Source organism: Drosophila serrata, unplaced genomic scaffold (genome assembly GCF_035046125.1).
Source record: "Drosophila serrata isolate PLE 108 unplaced genomic scaffold, ASM3504612v1 contig_376, whole genome shotgun sequence".
Lineage (NCBI taxonomy): Eukaryota > Metazoa > Arthropoda > Insecta > Diptera > Drosophilidae > Drosophila > Drosophila serrata.
The window spans coordinates 1,186,352-1,205,096 of NW_028257274.1; the positions used below are offsets into that span (position 1 = coordinate 1,186,352).

Genomic DNA, 18,745 nt, shown 5'->3' on the forward strand with positions numbered 1-18,745 from the left:
TTGTTTCCGCTTTTCCGGTCGTGTTTCATTCCGGAAAAATCGTAAACACGCATGCGCTGCGCTAAATGTCACAATCCTGGCATGTTGTCTGAAACATTTTGTCTAAAAAAATTCAGTGCACCTAAATTAGTCGAGACGTAAATTTGTTAAGAGGAAATTCTGTGAACAAAAAGAAAATACAAACATGCCTTGTGAATCTTGTGGAAAAGGTAAGTCATTGTTCCACCGGGAATCTTTAGTTGGTGTTAAGCTTAAGCTGCCATACAAGCAGCAGGAAAAATCGAAAGCTGCATAGTTAAGCAATTACCATTCTTAAAACTATAATATTATATTGCGATTATTGGCCAAGTTTATTCTGATTCGACAAGAAATATATATCTATATATTATCCTTTACAGATTGCAAGTGCTCTCCGCAGAAATGCAGTGAGGGCTGCAAGTGCCCCAGTCCCGATAAGTGTGATTGCAATGTCAAAAAGAAGGCGGCTTCTTCGGGAGCTAAGGAGAGAGTCGATGCCCAGGGCGGCAAGTGCTGCGGTGGAAATAAATAAATCCGAGTCCCTGATGGAGGAGAAAAAATGCATTTTCGGTTCTTTTATTTCTCGATGGCCATAACTGCTAATGAGCTGTTATCATACATACATTTATTTATTTAATGTTTAAATCGAAACAAAACCAAGACTCCTATACTGTAAACTGCACAAGATAAACTAATGACCTATATACCAGCATTGCGCCTTTGTGTTCAACTTTAATGGGTGGCAATGATTTACTTATTTTTTTCTCCTTTTTTTATTTTTCTTTATTTGTATTTTTTAACTAATAGTAATAACAAAGGGGGTGGCAAAATGAGGCGCTTAGCAAACCAGCCAACAACAATGTGCACATTCTTTTTATACATAGATTGCTTATGGAATTCTATACCAAAGATGAGATGGGATGGAGCAGGCAAGGGGCAAGGGGGAGTGTAGGAAATTAAACAAATTAAATTCGTTAGCGATCTTTTTATATTACAGCGTTGAATTTCATATATGTGTATACGCATATCGTGTATAAAAAAACAATTTAAAATGTTACTTCTCAACGGATGCGAGCCACTTACTAATGATTCTTAAATATATATATACGTAATTTAGACCAACTACACTTCAAAATTGGATGCAATATAAAAACAACTTCCTTTCAGGGCATTTAACAGCTAGACATTTGTGTTTCTGGTTCTCGTTCTCACGCACTATATAGAAAGTTATCGTCGGTTTATACATACTACCAAAGGGGGGGCTGACTTTCATTTCGTTCGGGGTCCCTGGACATTTAGTTGCGCTTCGCTTTGCGCTTTTTGCGACTGTTGGGAGCTGGGACCGAGGGACTTGGGCTAGTGGCTGGGGCCATTGATTCGTTGCTGTCGCTGTTGGTGAACTTCCGCCAGATGTTGTGGATGAAACCGCGGGCCTCGATGTTGCCGTTGCTTTTGTTTGATTTGTTTACCGTATTGTTGTTGTTGTTATTATTAGTGCAGTTGATGTTAACCGCCGACGGCGAAGGCACCTGCTGCTGCGGCTGCTGCGTCTTGTGCTGCACTCCTTGGGCGTATTCTCATGAGCGCTTCACCTTGCCATTGGACGCATTCACCGATGTCTGGGTTCGGTAACCGGCCGCGCCGCCACCACCCACAGCCATTTCGGTCGCATGCGTAGCCACATGTTGGATGCCCTTTTCCATACATCCGTGGTAAATTGGCCGCATAAACTGTTGGGAATATAAGAATTACGGATTAATATTTGCAACCCAAGTTAGTGACGTGATAAGTTACCTTCTCCCACATGAGCGTGGCAAAATCATCCAATTTGCCGCCGAAGTCACTCAGCTCTCCGCTATATCTAAAAAAAGAAAGGACATGGGTCAGTCACGTTAGACCATCAAGGTAATATATTAAATCTGTATAGTTGACATATGAACCAAGCTAATATTTTACTATATTTCTATCTATATAAAAGTTCACGATATTTTCAATAAGCTAAGGAGCTCGATACTTTTGTTGATATATCATGCGAATCTATAATAAGCACCCACCTGATATAGGCCCACAAGGCCAGCGTGAGCAGCGCTACGCCCATGACCAGATTACAGAAGTTGGCAAATGTGTAGAGGCCAACGAGACCGAAGATGCCGCTGAGGATGTACATAATGACAGCACAGGCGAAGTACACCGCCGGGGTGCGGGCTGCCTTAAAGATGTTCTTGCTCTCGTTGTGCGCCCGATAGTTGACAAAGACCTCCTCAAGATCGTCCTCCAGTTGCTGGCGAAACTTCTCGGTAAACTCTTCGCCGCCCATCTTGCGCTTGGTGGCAAACTGAAAGAGGGCCTTGTCTTTAACCCGGATGTGCTCCGTTTCCAGGTGGGCGGTGCTTAAGTACGGCCGCGTACCGCCGCAAACCTCCTCCATGAGCTGTTGGTACAGCTCCTTAGCGGCGGCTACGGCAGTCAGATGGTTAGCCTCGGCGGTGGCCACCAGCATGCTCTTCGGCTCGGGCAGCTCGTTGCCCTTGTAGATGTTCATGTACGACTGGAAGTACTGGATGAGATCGCGTGCCCGCACTCGCTGACCGCTAATTTCCTTGTAGACCAGGTTGTCCGGCGCCAGCAGCATGGGTACCAGAGTGCGCAGGCTGTTCTTGAACTCGGGCGTGATATCCTTGAGCTTTCCGTCAAATTGAGGATTTGTGGCAACATTCAGACCCGGATGCGGCATCAGGAAGCAGGCCACCTCTGTGAAGCAGGACGAGATGTGGCGGCGCAGGGATTGCAACTCGGGGTGCTGCTTGTCAGAGACCTCCAGCCGCTTTTTGAGTATCTTGTCACCACCCAAGGCCCCGTACTCCGCTTCGTAGGGGAAGCTCCAGTCGCGGACAAGGAACTGAAGGCGCTGGAACGGCTTTTTGCCGGTGTCGGCCAGTGCCAGGCGGCCGTACTCAGTGAAGAGCTGCAGGTGCTGCAGGTCATCCTCCTGGATATTTTGTGACAAATTATATATCTGTACCGAGGACAGCATCGTGCTTAACGCAAAGACAGTGGCACAATCACGGACCGTGCTCTGGCTATCGAAGGCGCCCTGTGTATCCAGCAGGATGATGGCTATCTTGTCGCCGCTGGGGTAGTCGTGCAGGAATATGTCGGACCACATGAGGATGCCGGTGGTGTCACGCTCGGAGCCGCCGCGCCACGAAAATCCTGACAGGGGCTCTGATTCATCACCCAGCCAATCCGACACATCATGGTGTACATACTGAGAATTAAAGGGAAAGTAAGAATTTTGACAACTTATAATAATGTAGAAGCGTAAACGCACCTTTGAGTACAAGTATCGCAGAAAAAAGTCCAACAGGAAGCTTTTGCCCTTGCGGAACGCTCCAGCCACAGAGACGACGCACACGAACCGGTCCTTGACCTCGTCGCGCATGAGCACTTCGCTCAGGGCCTCTTCGTTGAGCACGAACGTGTGCTCCTCGGAGGCGTTGATCACCTGCACTGCCGAGCCGCCCATTCTGGATTTCTCGCCTGCTGTCCTTTCTTTTTCTTTTCCTTCGGCGTTTCGGTGTTTTTTATGTGACTAAAGGGCCTTCCTTTTGAGAATATCCGACGATCAACTTTTTATTGTTTGGGGAAATTTGTTAAAGTGTCAGCTGGAATAAAAGACAAAAAGGTAAAGTAAATAACGTGAATGTTTGCTCTGCACTTTAACAGTGTTTTCCTTTCCATTTCCGGCAGAGGGGGAGAGCAAGTTACGGGGCGGAAAGGGAACCAAGCGAGTCCTGGGGCTAACGGTAATTGCGCAAGCTTCTGCGAGTTCATTTAATTTTGGCACAGCCACGAGACACAAGCGACGCGGCCTGCAATTATGAGAGGCGGCCAAAAATAAATCCAACCATGCGCTGCTCCGCGTTGTCAGAAGATTTCATCGGCAGCGGCAGCCGCATCATGTAATCGGAATTGTTCAGGTGCGTGGGATATATATATGCTTATACTTAGAAAATTACCAAAAAGTAATCAGTGTTTGAGACCGGAAGTGCAGATAATCGGATAAACAAATAAGGAAAAGATACTCTTGAGCCTAGACTCGATTTACAGCTTCTTAAGCTTATTATTAATTTTTAAATAATGAATCAAACTAATTTATTTCAGAGATATACCCGTGCAGGGCATAAATAGTATGGTTAGAAATTGGCAGTGAAGTAGTCATTTCCGACCCTATAAACCATATATATTCTTGATCAGAATCAACAGCCGAATTGATCTTGCCATGTCGGGTAGAAAAATAAATTTTCGAAATGTTCTCAAAATTTCAAAATTTTAAAGGGGTTACATCATTAAAGTTGTCAAAAAATGATAAAAATTTAAATTTCTTTGAATTTTAAATTGAGTATGCAGATTTGTTAACCTATTAAAAACTAACATAGGAAATCTTTCCGAAATGAAATTAATGCAGTTTTGGCTAAGTTGTGATCAATTTAGGATTCGGTTCTATGGTCCAATTTTAATCTGTAAGGGTATATGAACTTCGGCTTCTCCGAAGTTAGCTTCCATTGTTGTTATCTTTGAAATTAAACTATCAATGTGTATTATTTCCTGATAAGTTTTTACAATATCAATGACTGCCGATGAGTGGTAAAAATATTATAATACATAAATGTATTGACTTTTGATGGACAATAAGAAAAATAAGTGCTATAAGTGAACAAAAATTGAAAGCGGTTGTTGGCCAATTCAAAAATAGAAAAAGAGTTATCACAATGAGTAGTAATTTGCTGCCAGACAAGAAAACAACTGTTTTGTGCAAGTGATAAAAAAAGGAAATGTTTTCAATTGTAAAATTATGGATTTGTTATAGTTTTTTGCTTTAGAACTTCAAAAACCAATTTGTTTATTGCAATTCTTTGTAGGAAAATGTTTTCAATAAGCTTTTAATACATTATTAAAATGTTTTTTTTTTTCACTAATAAAAAAATTAATGACTATTAAACAATTTTTCAAACCGGTTTTACCAGCTGAGATTTTCAAATAAATTAAAGTAAAACTTTCACACTTTCTTGAATATTTGTACCGATTTTCAAAGGGTTTTTGGGATGTATACGTATGTATATAAAACCACTAAAGGTTTCCAAAATAGGGTTAAACGCATTCAGCACAATTAAAAGAATGGCACGTCCAATCGCAACACATTAAAATTAACATTAATTTCATTTGCTGCGCCGTGATGACGTCGACAACTTTGGTCGCACTACGCAGTTGACCGCCGGTGACTTGAATTCTAATTGGAAGCGCAGCCAAAACAAAGAGCATACCACCAGCAGCAGCAGCAACAACAACTACAAGAAGCGACAGCAGATCGGGGAATTATGCCAGACACGCGATTATCGCCCGAAAAAAGCTATGCTGGCCTCTTAATTGAACTGAATTGGATCGGGAATGGGAATAGAAGTCGCAGAATTACGACCAGCGCGACTGTCAACCAAATCAAACTGCACAAACAACACCGCAAGTCACCTCTGGCTTAGTCAATGGAATAGTGAAAGAGAGAACCGATCGCTAGATGAGAGCGCCGCCACTCTCTCCGGCAGCCCACATGGCGGCAGGTCCCAAGAGAGGGGGACGAATGGGGGGCATACAATGCTGGTGGGACAACTGGCAGCTGCAATGCTAGCAAAATTGCGTCTGTCCAATTAACACTTGGCCACATAATTAAATTGGACATTGCGGCCGTCTTTGGCGCGCTGAATCACAGATTTCAAATGGGAACCGAAACGCACCTGGCAATGCCGTGACTAACTGCCAGAGCTCGGCTTGTCAAGCAGGTGTGTGAGCAGGTTCGCTATATTCCGCCGATCGAGAGCCAAAGCTGGGCCAGTAGCCATCCCGTTCACTCTGCGGTACCTCTGCCTTACGGGGCGATGTAAACAACAAGACTGAAGAGTAACAGCAACAGTTGTGCCAGCGATTAGTCAACTGGAAACGGTTGCCGAGAGCAACAGCAACAACACAACAACGAACGGCCGCAGAGGAAGAACAAGAGAACAAGAACAGGGCGCTTGGAAAAATGTTGAGCGGGGAAAAAGAATAATCGTTTAATTCGCCTAAATTGGGTGCCCGTGAAAAAAGCTGTGTTTAATTAGTCCCAATCAGGGGCAACCGTCGCACAGGAGGTGCTCATTTGCCATACGCCACTCAGTCGCCATGGAACCGAGAACGCGCGGATTTGGAAGCGGACACCGCCCAGTTCTGTTGCTTGGCCTCGTGGCCATGTGCTGCTGTTTGCTGCCAGGAGTGGCACCCGCTCCGGAGGAGAACCCTGTTTACTACTACGTCGGTTGCTACACTGCGAGGACGGATCTGCTGAAGGAATCCGTGTACGCCAAGACCCCGCAGACCTGCATTGAGATCTGCGAACACCAGGAGCACCACTATGCCGTCCTGGCGGGGGAGAAGTGCTTCTGCGCGAACGCCATTGTGCCGACGGAGGAGCAGGATGAGCAGCTATGCAACACCCGGTGCCTGGCCAACAAGGCGCAGTACTGCGGCGGCGTCGGTGTGCATTCGTATTACTCCACGACGCCGACCAGGCAGCCGGCGCCGCATCATCTGCATGTGGCCAACAAGACAGAGAATAGCCTCACTGTCGCCTGGGACGCCTATGAGCCGAGGAAACTCCTGCTCGCAGGAGCAGCGGAGGCGGTCTTGCCGAACCAGCAGCTGGCCAGCTTCCTGATTCGCGCCCAGGTGTTGAACACGTTCTCATCGCTGCCGGCTTTTCCCCAACCAGAGTTTATGGTGCAGAGCTCGGAGACTAAGTTCGAGCTCACGGATCTGCAGCCCGCTACGTTGTACAACGTCAGCGTACGTGCCATCTGCCGGGAACAGCCGCAAGGGGAGGCTGAGTGCGGCCAGGCGACGCTGCAGGCCAGGACAGAGGTGGGTTTGGCTTCAAAACTGAAGAGAATTTCATGCAAAACTAATACGAAATCATATTTCAGGTGGGTCTACCTAGTCCTGCTCCCGCGCAGCCCAAGATTCTCAGCCGCACCGATCGCACGATCACCGTGGAACTTGCTCCCTTACGAAATGACAATGGACCGGTGAGTCAGCTTCTCGTCATTGTAGAGTATGTGGACAATGCGCTTAGCCAGCCCTTTGACGCCCAACTTTTGGGAAGTTGGCAAAAGGCACAACAGGATGGATTCCCCTACTACATAGCCGCAGAGTTGGATTACGACCGACCGGAGGACAATCGAACCCGGAGCTTTGTTGTGGGCGATGGTAAGCGTTATGGACGCTATCACAATGCACCTTTGGATCAGCCAAATGCTCATGTCCACATTAGTTTGGGAGTGGTAAGTAAAGCATGGCCTCTAATGACTAACTGAAGAATACGATTTCATGCATTTACTGTCTTTAGGTGAGCACCCTCGAGGGCATGACCAAGACGCTATACAGCCGTGGGACCCACGACCAGCACGTTTCCTCCCTGGACGATTTCAGCTACGCCACCTTCGATAAGGGCCAGTCCTCAGTGGTCGCCTTGGCCGTTACCTGCGTAATCTTTGGCACCTGCCTACTGCTTAGCCTCATTGCCTACTTCTATCTACGCTACAAGACCTGTCGCGGTCGAAGATTGACAGGGCGGAATGGCCACGAAATGACCCTGCAGACACCAATCATTGAGAGAGAGAACAACGGCTACCTGGTGGAGGATGAACCACTGCCACATTCGCCGGAAAACTTTAAGCATCAACTGCAACAGCTGGTGGAGGGATTCGAGCGAATACCAAGGAACGGCTTGCGGCTAAATGTGAACGATGTGATCGGGGACGGACGCTTTGGAGAGATCATAACGGGAAAGGTTTCCGCGAACGACACTATTCGGGATTGCACTTTGCACGTGCTTTGTCTGGATGACCTGAATGGAGTTACCCAATCCCAATTGCTAAGAGAGATGCGCCAGCTTGCACATTTGAAGCGCCAGGAGCACTTGCTGGATTTCTATGGAGTGTCAGCCAGTCCTGACTGGTTCTACCTTATCTTCGAGCAGCAGCGCGTGAGTCTCAAGCGTAGGCTCGTGGAGAGTCGCCTGATGACGCCTTCGCCGCGAATCACTTCCCTCTCCGAGCAACTGGTGCTGCAGTGGATTTACGAGCTGGCCAGTGCCATGTCCTACCTAATCAGCTGTCAGGTTGTGCATCGTCAGCTCTGCTCACACAGCATTTTCGTGACCGGTGAGTCCAAGCTGAAGCTGAGCGTCTTTGGGCCGCTGCAGTTTATGAACACCAATCGCCAGCAGCCGGACCACAGCAGATGGCTGGCCCCGGAGGTGCTGCGTCACCAGCATCATCACTCCCCTCGCTCCGATGTTTGGTCGCTGGCATGCGTGGCCTGGGAGTGCTGCTCCCTGGGCGGTACTCCTTATGCCAACGTTGTTGCCAGTAACCAGCAGCTCCTCGAAGCCATAAGGGTAGCAGTGCGTCCTGCACAGCCGGCGTACGTCTACGGGGATCTCTATCAACTACTGCTCAACTGCTGGCAGCTGGAGCCGGGCGAGCGCAGCAGCTGTGAGGACGTGGCATTCGGAGTACGTCAGCTGATGACTTCACCGCGCCATGCCCTCAGCTTCGATCGAGTGGCGGGCGGACTGGACACCCTGCCCCCATACATGCCTCAGCTGGAGACGATTGCATCAATGGGATGAGATGTGTAGCCGAATAGAATAAATAGCTTTAGACAGAGGGACAGTAGATTTCGGTTATGAGTCACTCTTTTGCTAAGAGAAATATCTCTTACGAATAAGTTTTTTTTGCATTTTGATTTTGAGTGTGTTTGCACGCAGTTAAGTGAGTTTAAAATTGTTTGATTTAAATTATACTTTACGTTTTGACTAGTTCTCAAAAGAAAATAGATTATAGGATATCTTTTAATGCATCGTTTTACGAATTATATGTTTAGTTCAGTATTGCAAACTTGATGATACATTTAGTTTGCTTTATTTATTGTTTTTTTCCTATCCTTTAACCGACATCTACTGCATATAAGAACACAATCTCTAGAATCTGAAACACTTTTATGTAAATATTTACATAAAATGCACTGCAAATAAAGTCGCGTTCTATGTCACAGCTGATTGTATTTGTGGGGGAAGCTAATCAATAGCCCGAAACAAATTCTACGCGACTTTCCCCGATCGAAACAAAGTTCAATTGAATGCGCTTGATAAAGAGCGAAGGAAAAAAGGCAATATATGACGAGGAGAGCGTCACAATTGTGCAATAAAATTTAAATTCCATGATTTTTTAAACCCTCACCGGACTGTGAATCCCCGCTAATGTTGCACAAACCGAGCAAAAGCAACAACTGAGCCAAAACTCAAAGCACAAATGGCCAAAACAAAGAGAAAAATAGACAGAGAGTGTGGAATATACGGAGAGAAGCCACCGCCAAAAGTGAGCGAAACTTTGATCGTCGCTGGCAAAGCAGCAATTAATAATAGAAAATATTCAGCGCTGCACATGTGTGCGAGTGTATCAAAATTGACGATTAATCAGTTTAAAGGTCTTGCACCCAATTGGACGGTGGGGAGGGGGTCTCTATTGCATCCATTGTTTGTTATGTTGTTTAAGAATTAATTAGAGAGAAAATTTGGCAGCGCCCGAGATGCTATGAATTAGTCATAGGGAATTGGGTTAATATATGTATATGAATGTATGGAATTGGGCTGCCAAATAAAATCTTTCCATAAGAACTTAATAAAATAAAATCTTACTGAATGTTTACTCCTAAAATCTGCAAAACCAAAAAATTTAAAACTGGCAGAACATGAAATACCAACTTTACCATGTGTTTTTACGACTTCCCTAGCTATTTTCATTCCTAATCTTTCTGGATTTAGTTTTGGCATTTAACAATGTCTATGAATTCCACAAGAAATCTGTTGTCAAGCCCAAAAAAATCTTATTCTGATATACTTAAAATTTAATTTAACTTTCTGAGATACGTATTTTAAAGATTTGTAAAACTGCTATTTACCATAGTTGAAAGGAAATCATTCAACGTTGACGTTGAGATATAAATATCATTTGGGGTCGAATTTGTATAACCTACATTGGTTTAGAAATTACACCTGGTTTTTTCTAAAACTGAATATTCCATGAAATGGGCTTAAACACAGGTTGCCTTACGATATACACATATATCCCCAATTGTTTCAAGTCATAATCTGTGATTAGAAGTGACTTGCTTATCGGTGGATCCCTTGCAGCGGCTGATAAGCCATCGACCGCTGTCGAGGCAATTGTCTTGCCGACGTGTAACCACTGAAAGTCATGATGGAAATGCAAGCACATGGCAAGCGAAATTGCTTTGCGACTGCTTTTCGGGGCATCGCATAGCGTCCAATGGAGCGTGGCGATACACATATATCCGGAGCGACTTTTGGATTCAAGATTCAAGGTGAATGACGACAACAATTAAAGTCACCACTACACACAGTCCGCGAATGGGCAATAATTATTAATACATCAAGCTCCCAGCTAGCTGAATGGTCAACGTAATCGCCGTGCAGGGCTGCGGCGGCTACTGCCGATGATGATCCGGAATTGGCCAACTTTTGGACTACCTTGTGTGCACTTCGTTTGCAAAGTGTTATTGTTTTCGTTACATACACACATGGCCATCCGAGAAGCGCAAGTCTCGGAGCCAAGGAAACTGGTTGCTCACACACGCACACACACACACGGACGAACGCACACTCTTCTGGAAAGCTCGTTCAGCGTCTGGCGAACTGCGCAAATGTGACGAATTGCTGCTCCGGCATTGTTACTCACTTAAGTTAATCGTTTACATCGAATATTGGCTCCTGCAGCGCTGCCTTAGATTGTTTTTCGACACTTTGGTGGGCAGAAAAATACGTATTTTGTTGTGCTCCGTTGCTGTGTGACCGTTTTCGTGTAGGGAGAAAATCTTCACGCGCGGTTGCTTTTGGCGGCGTGCAATCGATAACGGGTCATCGATGGTAAGTATGCTATCGATAGTTCCCGGTGTAAAGGTATCAAGTTTGAATTTTAATATATTATGATATTTTCATACTTTCTTATTCAAATCAATGTTTTGCCCTCCCCCTAACATATTGACTTAACCTAGTGGCTGTTTTCTTAAGCAAAAATAATACAGTGATCCCTGAGACTTCTGCTTGACACGCGACAAGCTTTATCGTGGCCTCCTGGCGATGCCTCCATCTACGCACATGTTCCGCTCGCCAAGGCAGGCCGCGTAGCCGAGGGCGTGGGGTATGAAGTGCTGCTCATAGACTCCGGTGAAGAGCTGGGCGTAGGGTCCACTGGCGAAGACGGCTACGTCGTCGCCGCCATGTGTCTCCGACTCTAAGGGTACAGTGCTGGGGAACATAAAGTCCTTGTTCTTCATGTTAATGGCCCGCAGGTTCTTCCTTTTGACGGCTCCGCCCTCCCTGAGGTAGTTGCTGTCATAGCCTGGGCCATTGGCATAGCTGAGGGTGGCATAGGGCAGATCATCCGCCGCCAGTTGTCCGTCGTTGATCCCAAAGATGTCATTCTTTCGGCTGGAGTAGCCCGCCAGCGACATGGTGTGCGAGTGATCCGAGGAGACCACGATCAGGGTGTCATCGGTGCTGGTATGACTCCTGGCAAATCTCACCGCCTTGTCGAACTCTGCCGTCTCATCGATGGCTCGCAGGGCCAAGGTGTCATGATGACCGTGATCAATGCGACCACCCTCCACGAAAAGGAAGTAGCCTCGACCGGCGCTCTGGCGTTCCAGCACGTTCATGGCCGCCTGCACCATCTCTTCCAGCGTGGGCTGCTCGCTGGGATTCGCATCCAGGTGGTAGGCCATGTGATAGGGGGCAAACAAACCCAATACCCGCGAGGTATAATTAGAAAGCTCAAGCAGCTCCTGGCGGTTCTCCACGTAATGGGCACTGTTTGTATGCTGGCTCTTCCACTCCTCGATGAGATTGCGTCCATCCAGGCGACGTCCTGGTGCTCCACTATTATCCCGGACGCTCTTGGGGAGGAAGTTCTCGCGACCACCGCCCATTATCACATTAAGCTTCTGACCCACGGGACTGTTAATCAGCTGAACAGCGGCGTCTGGACAGAGGCTGGGATCTCCGCCATCTCCCAAAACCTCGGCGTCATTCTCCCAGTTCCGGTTAGCCAGATGCGCATAGACACCCGCCGGCGAGGCGTGCGTAACCGATGTGGTGGTTACTAATCCGGTGGCCATTCCCTGCTTCTGGGCCCATGCGGCAATCGAGGCCACATGGTGAGCGGTCTGCGCCTGCGCCTGGCAATCTTTGAACTGCACCGCTGCACTTACTCCGATTGTGCCGTAGTTGGCCTTGACTCCACCCAGGTAGGCGGTGGCCGTGCAGGCAGAATCTGCCACCTGCATGTTGGCGCAATAGGTCTTGCTCAGGCCCACATAGGGGAACTGCTCGAAGGCGAACTGCTTCTCCTCGCCGCCCAAGTACACCCGACCGGCCGTAATTGTGGGTATGGACATACCGTCGCCGATGAAGAGCATCACGTTGCGGGCTAGCTGAGTGTTTAACCTCAGCTTGCTCTCCAACTGCTGCTCCAGGGTTTGAGCCGCCAGTCCCTGCCAGTATTCTGCATAACGCTCTTCGGCCTTTATAGCATCGAACACGATCTGTGGCATGGCGCGCTTGGACCGTCCTCCCAGGGGGTTGGAACCCACCAGCGAAAAAACCGGATGCATCCGCCTCTCTGACTCATGGGAGGTGGCTATTGATTTTAGTAAATAGTAGTACAGTTCGGTTAGATTTCAGTATAGATCACAGGGACTTTGCTTTAGACTCACCTCCTCCGCTGACTAGAGCACTCAGGCCGAGGCACAACAAGAAGAACTGCAGCCTCATTGTTATGGCAATTGTTTTTGAGCTGAGCTGTGCTGGCTGTACGTTGTCCGGCACGTTTCCTTCGGCACTGATAGTTGGTTAGCACGAGACCTGCGATATTTATAGCACTCGAACCGGAGGTCCGAGATTTCATAACGCGGTGCTGCTGCCGCCATCGACCTGACCGCCGGCTGATAAAGGAAAACACAAGTTGCCCTCGGTGTTCGCCGGCTTGGTTTTCTATAAAGGGAACAGGGCACAGTGGAACCTCCTAGAGGAGATACCTAAGGCTCAAAATAGGTGGTAATTAAGTATAATCTAGAGGAAAATCTTAAAAATAATCAGCCATTAATCAATCTCCTTTTAAGAAAAGGTCCCTTTAAGATTTCAAACATTCGAAAGGATGTGATATTCTTAATTATTTTATATTGCTATGGATGGCACAGATTAGTATAAACTTTGGTCTAATTAGGACTTAATATTTCTTAATTATTATTGCAAATTGTTAAATTAGCCATTTTAAATAAATCCCCTTTAAATCCCCTTGCCTAACTATTCTAGTTCCTTTTCAAGGGAAATAAATAATAATTAAATAATTTACATAGCTGTGGATGGAACAGAAACGAATGCACTTTGGTCTAATTAATGTATAATGTATAAATTATAATGGGGTTTATTATATAATTTTAATCCTTTTAGGTAAGACTATAAATGTGACTATAAACCCAAAGCTTTACTTGCTTTAGTTCTATTTCTAAGTACCTTTTTAACTTTTCTAAAAATTAAGGAAACTATATTATTTATGAAAAAATTAAGGCTAAATTGTGTTTCTTACATACTCCAGCGAGTCCTCACTGTAAGTGTTATTTGAAAAACTAATGTTTTTCAGCGTTCATCGTTATCATCAAGAGCCGGCGTCGTCTGCCTGCCTGCCCCGTGTCCGTCCACCAGATCTCGGTGCGTCTGCCTGCCTTTGCGACACGCGAGTTCTTCACGTGATCGCCTCGCTGCTCCTCAGTCTCTCATTACTCACTTATTGTTGTTTTTGTGCTCGATTTCATAGTTCCAGTTAAGTCATAAATGCGGCCTAATTACCCCGAGATTTCCAGTGATTTGAAAAACTCGCGCGCTCGCCAGCATCCGAGGAACCGCTGCGAATGGCAGATTCATTAAATGGTATCTGGCAATGCCCGGCGAGGAGATGGCGCAAGCGCAGGCATCAAAAACATTGAGCAAGGAGTATCTGCTTCTCGCTCGTGCGCGTATCTCAGAGTACGAGTATCTTACAATTCTCAGCATCGTCCATCGGCATCCGTCGGTCCAACGCTTGGATGCTGTGGGAGAGCTTCTGCTTTGGCAGCGCGCACTTGGCCAAAATAGTTGTTGGTTCGCATGCAAAACGTTAAAATCGCATTAGCTGAAAAACATTTTTATACCAACGGCGCGTTTTTAATTTTTTCTACACTAACAACAACACAAAAAAAAAAAAAAAAAATAATAATAAAACAAAAACTAGTCAAAGTAGATGGCGAAAAATAATAAAAAACGATAAAAGCATAGCTAAACTAAACTTTTAACGTTCTAAAATCGATGCATATACACAAGTATAAATAAATAAACGCGTGTATATATGATATGTATACATATAATAAATGATATTTCAATAATTTTCAACAAACAACAAAGGTCTGTGCAAAAGGAAAAGGCAACGAAAGTGCTGGTGAAAATCAAATAATTCAAGAAACGTATCTACGAATCGACGAATACGTAGTGAAGAGCTCTCGCTGCGCGCATTGATTTCTGTAACTTTTTCGTTCTTGGCTGAAAAGAAAAATAGTTGACAGCAAAAATCTCTTAAAAGTTCTAAAAAGTTTTGCGAATTCTGTGTGCTGTGCTGTGCTGTGCATTCGTGTGTATAACAACTAAGTATGAAATGCAAGGACTTTTGGGGCTTCTCCTCTTTTTTTCCCGTGCCAAGATGGTATTAAAAAACATAGAAGATGTAATGCCACACACACGAAAATTCATACATAATACAATACAGTAAATTGCTAACTGTGTTTCGGCCATCTCTCCAGCTCGCTCCCTCGCAGGACTCCCTCTGTTTGTGTGTGGGTGCGTCGGGATTATGTGACTCTGCGTATACATATATACAATGTCGGGGCTGTGGTGTTTGGTTGGGAGGATATACATTGTATTGGGGATATATATATATACATATATAGTATATCCAAAGCCAAGTTGGACGCCCAGCTGGCTGTCAGAGCTTCACGTTTTGTGTGCCTGTGCTCGTGTAATATGGGGGTTCCCCCATTCTTAATTACTTCAAAACACGATCTCAAATTAAAGCCTCGCTTTGGAGAGTTGAAAATTCCTACCTTTAAAGGCGAAATACATAATTTGTGGTGGTTTCACAACAATCGAGACAACTTTCAATTGCCTTCATTGACAGTTAAAACGAAAGTTATCAGCCAACAAGCGAGAACAGCAGCAACAACAGCAACAGCAGCATCAGCATCAGCAGCAGAAGCGGCAGCAGCAACATCGCAGCTTCAGCGATGACAACGACAACAATTCAGAAGTCAAACATGAGACAACAACAAGAACAATAACAACACAAACACAATTAAATAACAACCAAAAAATAAAAGTAGCCAAAAACTTTGTCAAGAGACACATACACACACACACACACCCACTGAACACAAACAAGTTGCTGTGTTGTTCGTGCTTCAGCAAGGGGGCGGCAGGGGGTGTGGCCGCTCAAACTTTTAACATAGTAGCCCACATATACGCGTACACATACAAACGTACGGCCGTAAATTTTCGCACAAAAAAAAAAAAAAAAACAGAAAATATAACGAAAACGAAAGAAAGAACGAAAAATGAGGAAAAACAGAAAGCAGCAATGAAGAGAAAAGGAATCGAAGCGAAGGATAAAAGGGGGGATGGTGGAGGATGGGATCGGAGGATGCCAAAGGACGATTGCACACTGTGTCAATTCCGTAACAACATTCGGAACGCTTTAATGGAATGTACCCGTATCTGACAATGCCACTACAATGTACCAATAATGAGTTGTAAGCATGTGTGTGTGTGTGAGGGGGTGTGTGGGTGTATGTTGTACAGTGGTGTGTTTTCAGAAAGTTTAAAATACGAAAAAAAAATATTTTGAATTTAAATTCCTTGATAAAGTTTGGTCGTAAAGGTTAAAGCACACAAGGGACCTCTGCAGCATCGGCGCACTTACCGCATGAGTTGCACTCAATGGGGTTTAGCGGGGAAAAGATTATTTTACTGAATGTTTAAGTTTATTAGCATCAAATGATACTGATAAAAACGTGATGGCTCCTTTATGCATATGGAATCTTGGTCTTAACTTTAAAAGGTATAGCCTAAAAAATGTGAGAATCACAGATATTAAATAGGAATCCCCTTTTTAAACATTCAGACTTTATTCACTGCATTCACCTTCAATTATTATTATTAAAAATTTATAAATTCTTTTATTCCGAAACATAAAATTCTGTTGAAACGCTTTTTTAAATTCTGTAAAATTCGTCTACATTGACAAGTACTAGATTCTGGATTCGTTCTCTAAGATTTTTGCTGTCAATATTTAGTAGCCACATCCAAATATCCTTATCAACACATTTCTTAAGTTAGTTTCGAATTTGAATTTAATATAAATCATGTTTTAAACAGTTATTTATAAAACGCTTTCTCAAATCCACCATCCAAATTGCTTATATTAATTTTACTTCTGTAAATAATTTAACATTTTTGTATGTTTATATTTCGATTAACAATAATTTTAGGTTTAATTTTGTAAGGCCATTCTCCGGAACTGTTGAATTATTATTCGGTATTCAATGAAGATTCTTGGAAACAATTCGATTATTTCTTCAAATCATGTTTTCCATGAAATTCACTTTATTTAATTTGATGATTTCGCCATTCCGGCCCATTGTACATCATCAGTGAGCATTGTTGCCAGAGAGCCGGAGTGGCAAAAGGATGCGCGATGCGGGACGCACGAACGGATGTCACGAACGCACGACCGCTCTCGTTCTCTCTCTCTCTATCTCTCTGTTCCTTTCTCTCTCTATCGTTCTATCTCCATCTCCATCTCCTGGCTCACTTGCTCTTTGGGGGGTTGGAAGGGAGGACGGGAAACCCAACCCACACCCAACCCCCAAAAGCACACGCTCCAGCAGCGAGTTAACTTTGACGTTATGCTGTAAGCGTTGGGTGCTTCGTTTAAATGAGTGCTCGTTGAATGTGTGAGTAATTGGAGGGATGCTGGCCCCGGGGGGCGGGAGGTGAGGAGCTGCGCTTGGGGCTGGGGAGTTCGTGGGGGGGGGATGGTTGCTCGGAATGGAAAAGCAAACGACAACAAGCAAAACATTGATGTTACTGGAGGAGCTTGCCAGCAGACGCTGGCTGGCTTTTATAGTTCGCCAAAGGAGTGAAATGGCGCCATCTGAAGATTTATGCATGTATTTGTGTGTGTGCGGTGTGTGTGTGTGTGCTGACAGTGTTTCTGTGTGTGTATGAGAAATTATGAAAGCATTTGTGTTTGAGTTTGAGTAAACATGACCACTGGCGGCTGGGCGGGGGTTGTTTTGGTAGCTTGGCCCACACTGCGTATGTGTGCTTCCTGGCATACATACATACACATATCTGAATGTATTTGCGGTGTATCTCTGTGTCGCAGCCGCTCTTACGTGCATGTGTGTGTGTGCGTGTGTGTGTTTGCTCACCTTCGCTGCAGTTGCTGATTTTGAGGCCGCCACATATTGTTAATGGCCTTCCTTCTCCTCCAGCAACACCACCAATGCTAAATGATGATGAGGAGGACGCGGATGAGGCTCTCAGGGCGGAGGCCATCCATCCAGCGCATTGCAGCGCTGACCTTCACCCATTTTACGGCACTTAGCCGTTGACAAACCGACCGAAAGTTGAATGTCATCAAAGCAATTCATTTTGCTATTTATAGTTTGCCACACGGCGAAAAAGGATTAGTTATATACACAAAGCATTGGGGTTTTAGGTAATTTATTATCCAATTCAAAAAGTCTTAACATTCAAAAAGTATTTAAAGGAAACTTGAATTATTTATAGAATTTATAGTTTCAGTTTATTGGAACTTTAAAATAGGTTTCAAAACTAAACAAACTAATTTCGAGAGGACGAAGTTTATGTACACTTGTAGTTTACTATCGAAATAATGTATAGAATCGGGAGTCGATCATAAATTGGCTTGAAATATTCGCATTCTATAAATCGATATTTATAAATATTTTTATTTGACAAGTTGTTGGATAAATCAAAGTTTAAAAATTCATAACTAAGCCAAAAAAGCATTAATTTTAAATTGGAAATCACTCCAATGCTAGTTAATATTAGGTTAACAAATCAGCATACTCAATTTAAAATTTGAAGAAGTTCAATTTTTTGTAAATTTTTGAACATTTTCCTCTTTTTGCAAAAATTGAAAATTTTGGAAAAATGTATTTTTCTGACGGAGATGGCTAGAAAGATTCTTCTGTTAATGCTGATCAAGAATATATATGGTTCATAGGGTCGAAAATGACTCCTGGACATATTTAAAAAATTGTGACTGAAATTATAATAATCTGCAAGGATAAAAATAGTAAAGAGAACTTAAGGGGTTTCAAAGCCCTTAAACAGGCCTAAATAACATTCTAAAATGGAAAGTTGCTTTTCTTTATAAAACATATATAACATTTCTTTACAAACCAAGAGTTTTTGTTATTTAATTTAGAGCACAAAGTCTGAAATACC

The 18,745-nt window shown here is 44.4% G+C and overlaps 5 protein-coding genes across 12 annotated transcripts in view; 3 read left to right on the forward strand and 2 right to left on the reverse strand.

The window, feature by feature from the left end:
* Positions 1-8: 8 nt before the first annotated feature.
* MtnF (Metallothionein F) lies at positions 9-730 on the forward strand. Its single transcript, XM_020957781.2, has 2 exons — positions 9-209; positions 399-730. Exons 1-2 carry the CDS (start codon positions 185-187, stop codon positions 548-550), a joined length of 177 nt encoding a protein of 58 aa, XP_020813440.1. The 5' UTR covers positions 9-184; the 3' UTR covers positions 551-730.
* Positions 579-11,061, reverse strand: atl (atlastin GTPase). 7 transcript variants are annotated; one of them, XM_020957758.2, is made up of 5 exons: positions 10,866-11,061; positions 3,350-3,683; positions 2,073-3,286; positions 1,813-1,879; positions 579-1,748 (listed from the first exon to the last, which is right to left on the reverse strand). In XM_020957758.2, the coding sequence occupies exons 2-5, from the start codon at positions 3,542-3,544 to the stop codon at positions 1,596-1,598; spliced, it is 1,629 nt and encodes a 542-aa protein (XP_020813417.2). In that variant the 5' UTR covers positions 3,545-3,683; positions 10,866-11,061; the 3' UTR covers positions 579-1,595. The 7 variants fall into 7 exon arrangements, with proteins under 7 accessions (XP_020813417.2, XP_086695717.1, XP_086695716.1 ...); XM_086839591.1 differs by having other exon boundaries at positions 10,704-10,977; XM_086839590.1 differs by having other exon boundaries at positions 10,658-10,892.
* Positions 5,549-9,159, forward strand: Wsck (tyrosine-protein kinase Wsck). The gene is made up of 3 exons (XM_020957746.2): positions 5,549-6,966; positions 7,029-7,385; positions 7,451-9,159. Exons 1-3 carry the CDS (start codon positions 6,232-6,234, stop codon positions 8,735-8,737), a joined length of 2,379 nt encoding a protein of 792 aa, XP_020813405.2. The 5' UTR covers positions 5,549-6,231; the 3' UTR covers positions 8,738-9,159.
* A 33-nt stretch (positions 11,062-11,094) lies between the features above and the next one.
* phu (phurba tashi) lies at positions 11,095-14,229 on the reverse strand. The gene is made up of 2 exons (XM_020961603.2): positions 12,901-14,229; positions 11,095-12,824 (listed from the first exon to the last, which is right to left on the reverse strand). Exons 1-2 carry the CDS (start codon positions 12,956-12,958, stop codon positions 11,248-11,250), a joined length of 1,635 nt encoding a protein of 544 aa, XP_020817262.1. The 5' UTR covers positions 12,959-14,229; the 3' UTR covers positions 11,095-11,247.
* Positions 14,214-18,745, forward strand: part of LOC110190665 (uncharacterized) — a 47,746-nt gene continuing 43,214 nt past the window's right edge. For both annotated transcript variants that reach the window (XM_086839535.1, XM_086839534.1), the window contains exon 1: positions 14,214-14,623. The gene's annotated coding sequence lies outside the window, so the exon portion shown is untranslated. The remainder of the gene's footprint in view (positions 14,624-18,745) is intronic.

What these genes read in the sequence shown, in the direction of transcription:
- MtnF (XM_020957781.2), top strand. Translation starts at nt 185, where the DNA reads ATGCCTTGTGAATCTTGTGGAAAAG. An exon ending in TTGTGAATCTTGTGGAAAAG is followed by an intron (nt 210 to 398) that starts GTAAGTCATTGT and finishes TATCCTTTACAG; the next exon opens with ATTGCAAGTGCTCTCCGCAG.
- atl (XM_020957758.2), bottom strand. Translation starts at nt 3,544, where the DNA reads ATGGGCGGCTCGGCAGTGCAGGTGATCAACGCCTCCGAGGAGCACACG. An exon ending in TGCGATACTTGTACTCAAAG is followed by an intron (nt 3,287 to 3,349) that starts GTGCGTTTACGC and finishes TTTAATTCTCAG; the next exon opens with TATGTACACCATGATGTGTC. An exon ending in CCACGCTCATGTGGGAGAAG is followed by an intron (nt 1,749 to 1,812) that starts GTAACTTATCAC and finishes TATTCCCAACAG; the next exon opens with TTTATGCGGCCAATTTACCA.
- Wsck (XM_020957746.2), top strand. Translation starts at nt 6,232, where the DNA reads ATGGAACCGAGAACGCGCGGATTTGGAAGCGGACACCGCCCAGTTCTG. An exon ending in CGCTGCAGGCCAGGACAGAG is followed by an intron (nt 6,967 to 7,028) that starts GTGGGTTTGGCT and finishes ATCATATTTCAG; the next exon opens with GTGGGTCTACCTAGTCCTGC. An exon ending in TCCACATTAGTTTGGGAGTG is followed by an intron (nt 7,386 to 7,450) that starts GTAAGTAAAGCA and finishes TACTGTCTTTAG; the next exon opens with GTGAGCACCCTCGAGGGCAT.
- phu (XM_020961603.2), bottom strand. Translation starts at nt 12,958, where the DNA reads ATGAGGCTGCAGTTCTTCTTGTTGTGCCTCGGCCTGAGTGCTCTAGTC. An exon ending in TGCTCTAGTCAGCGGAGGAG is followed by an intron (nt 12,825 to 12,900) that starts GTGAGTCTAAAG and finishes TAAAATCAATAG; the next exon opens with CCACCTCCCATGAGTCAGAG.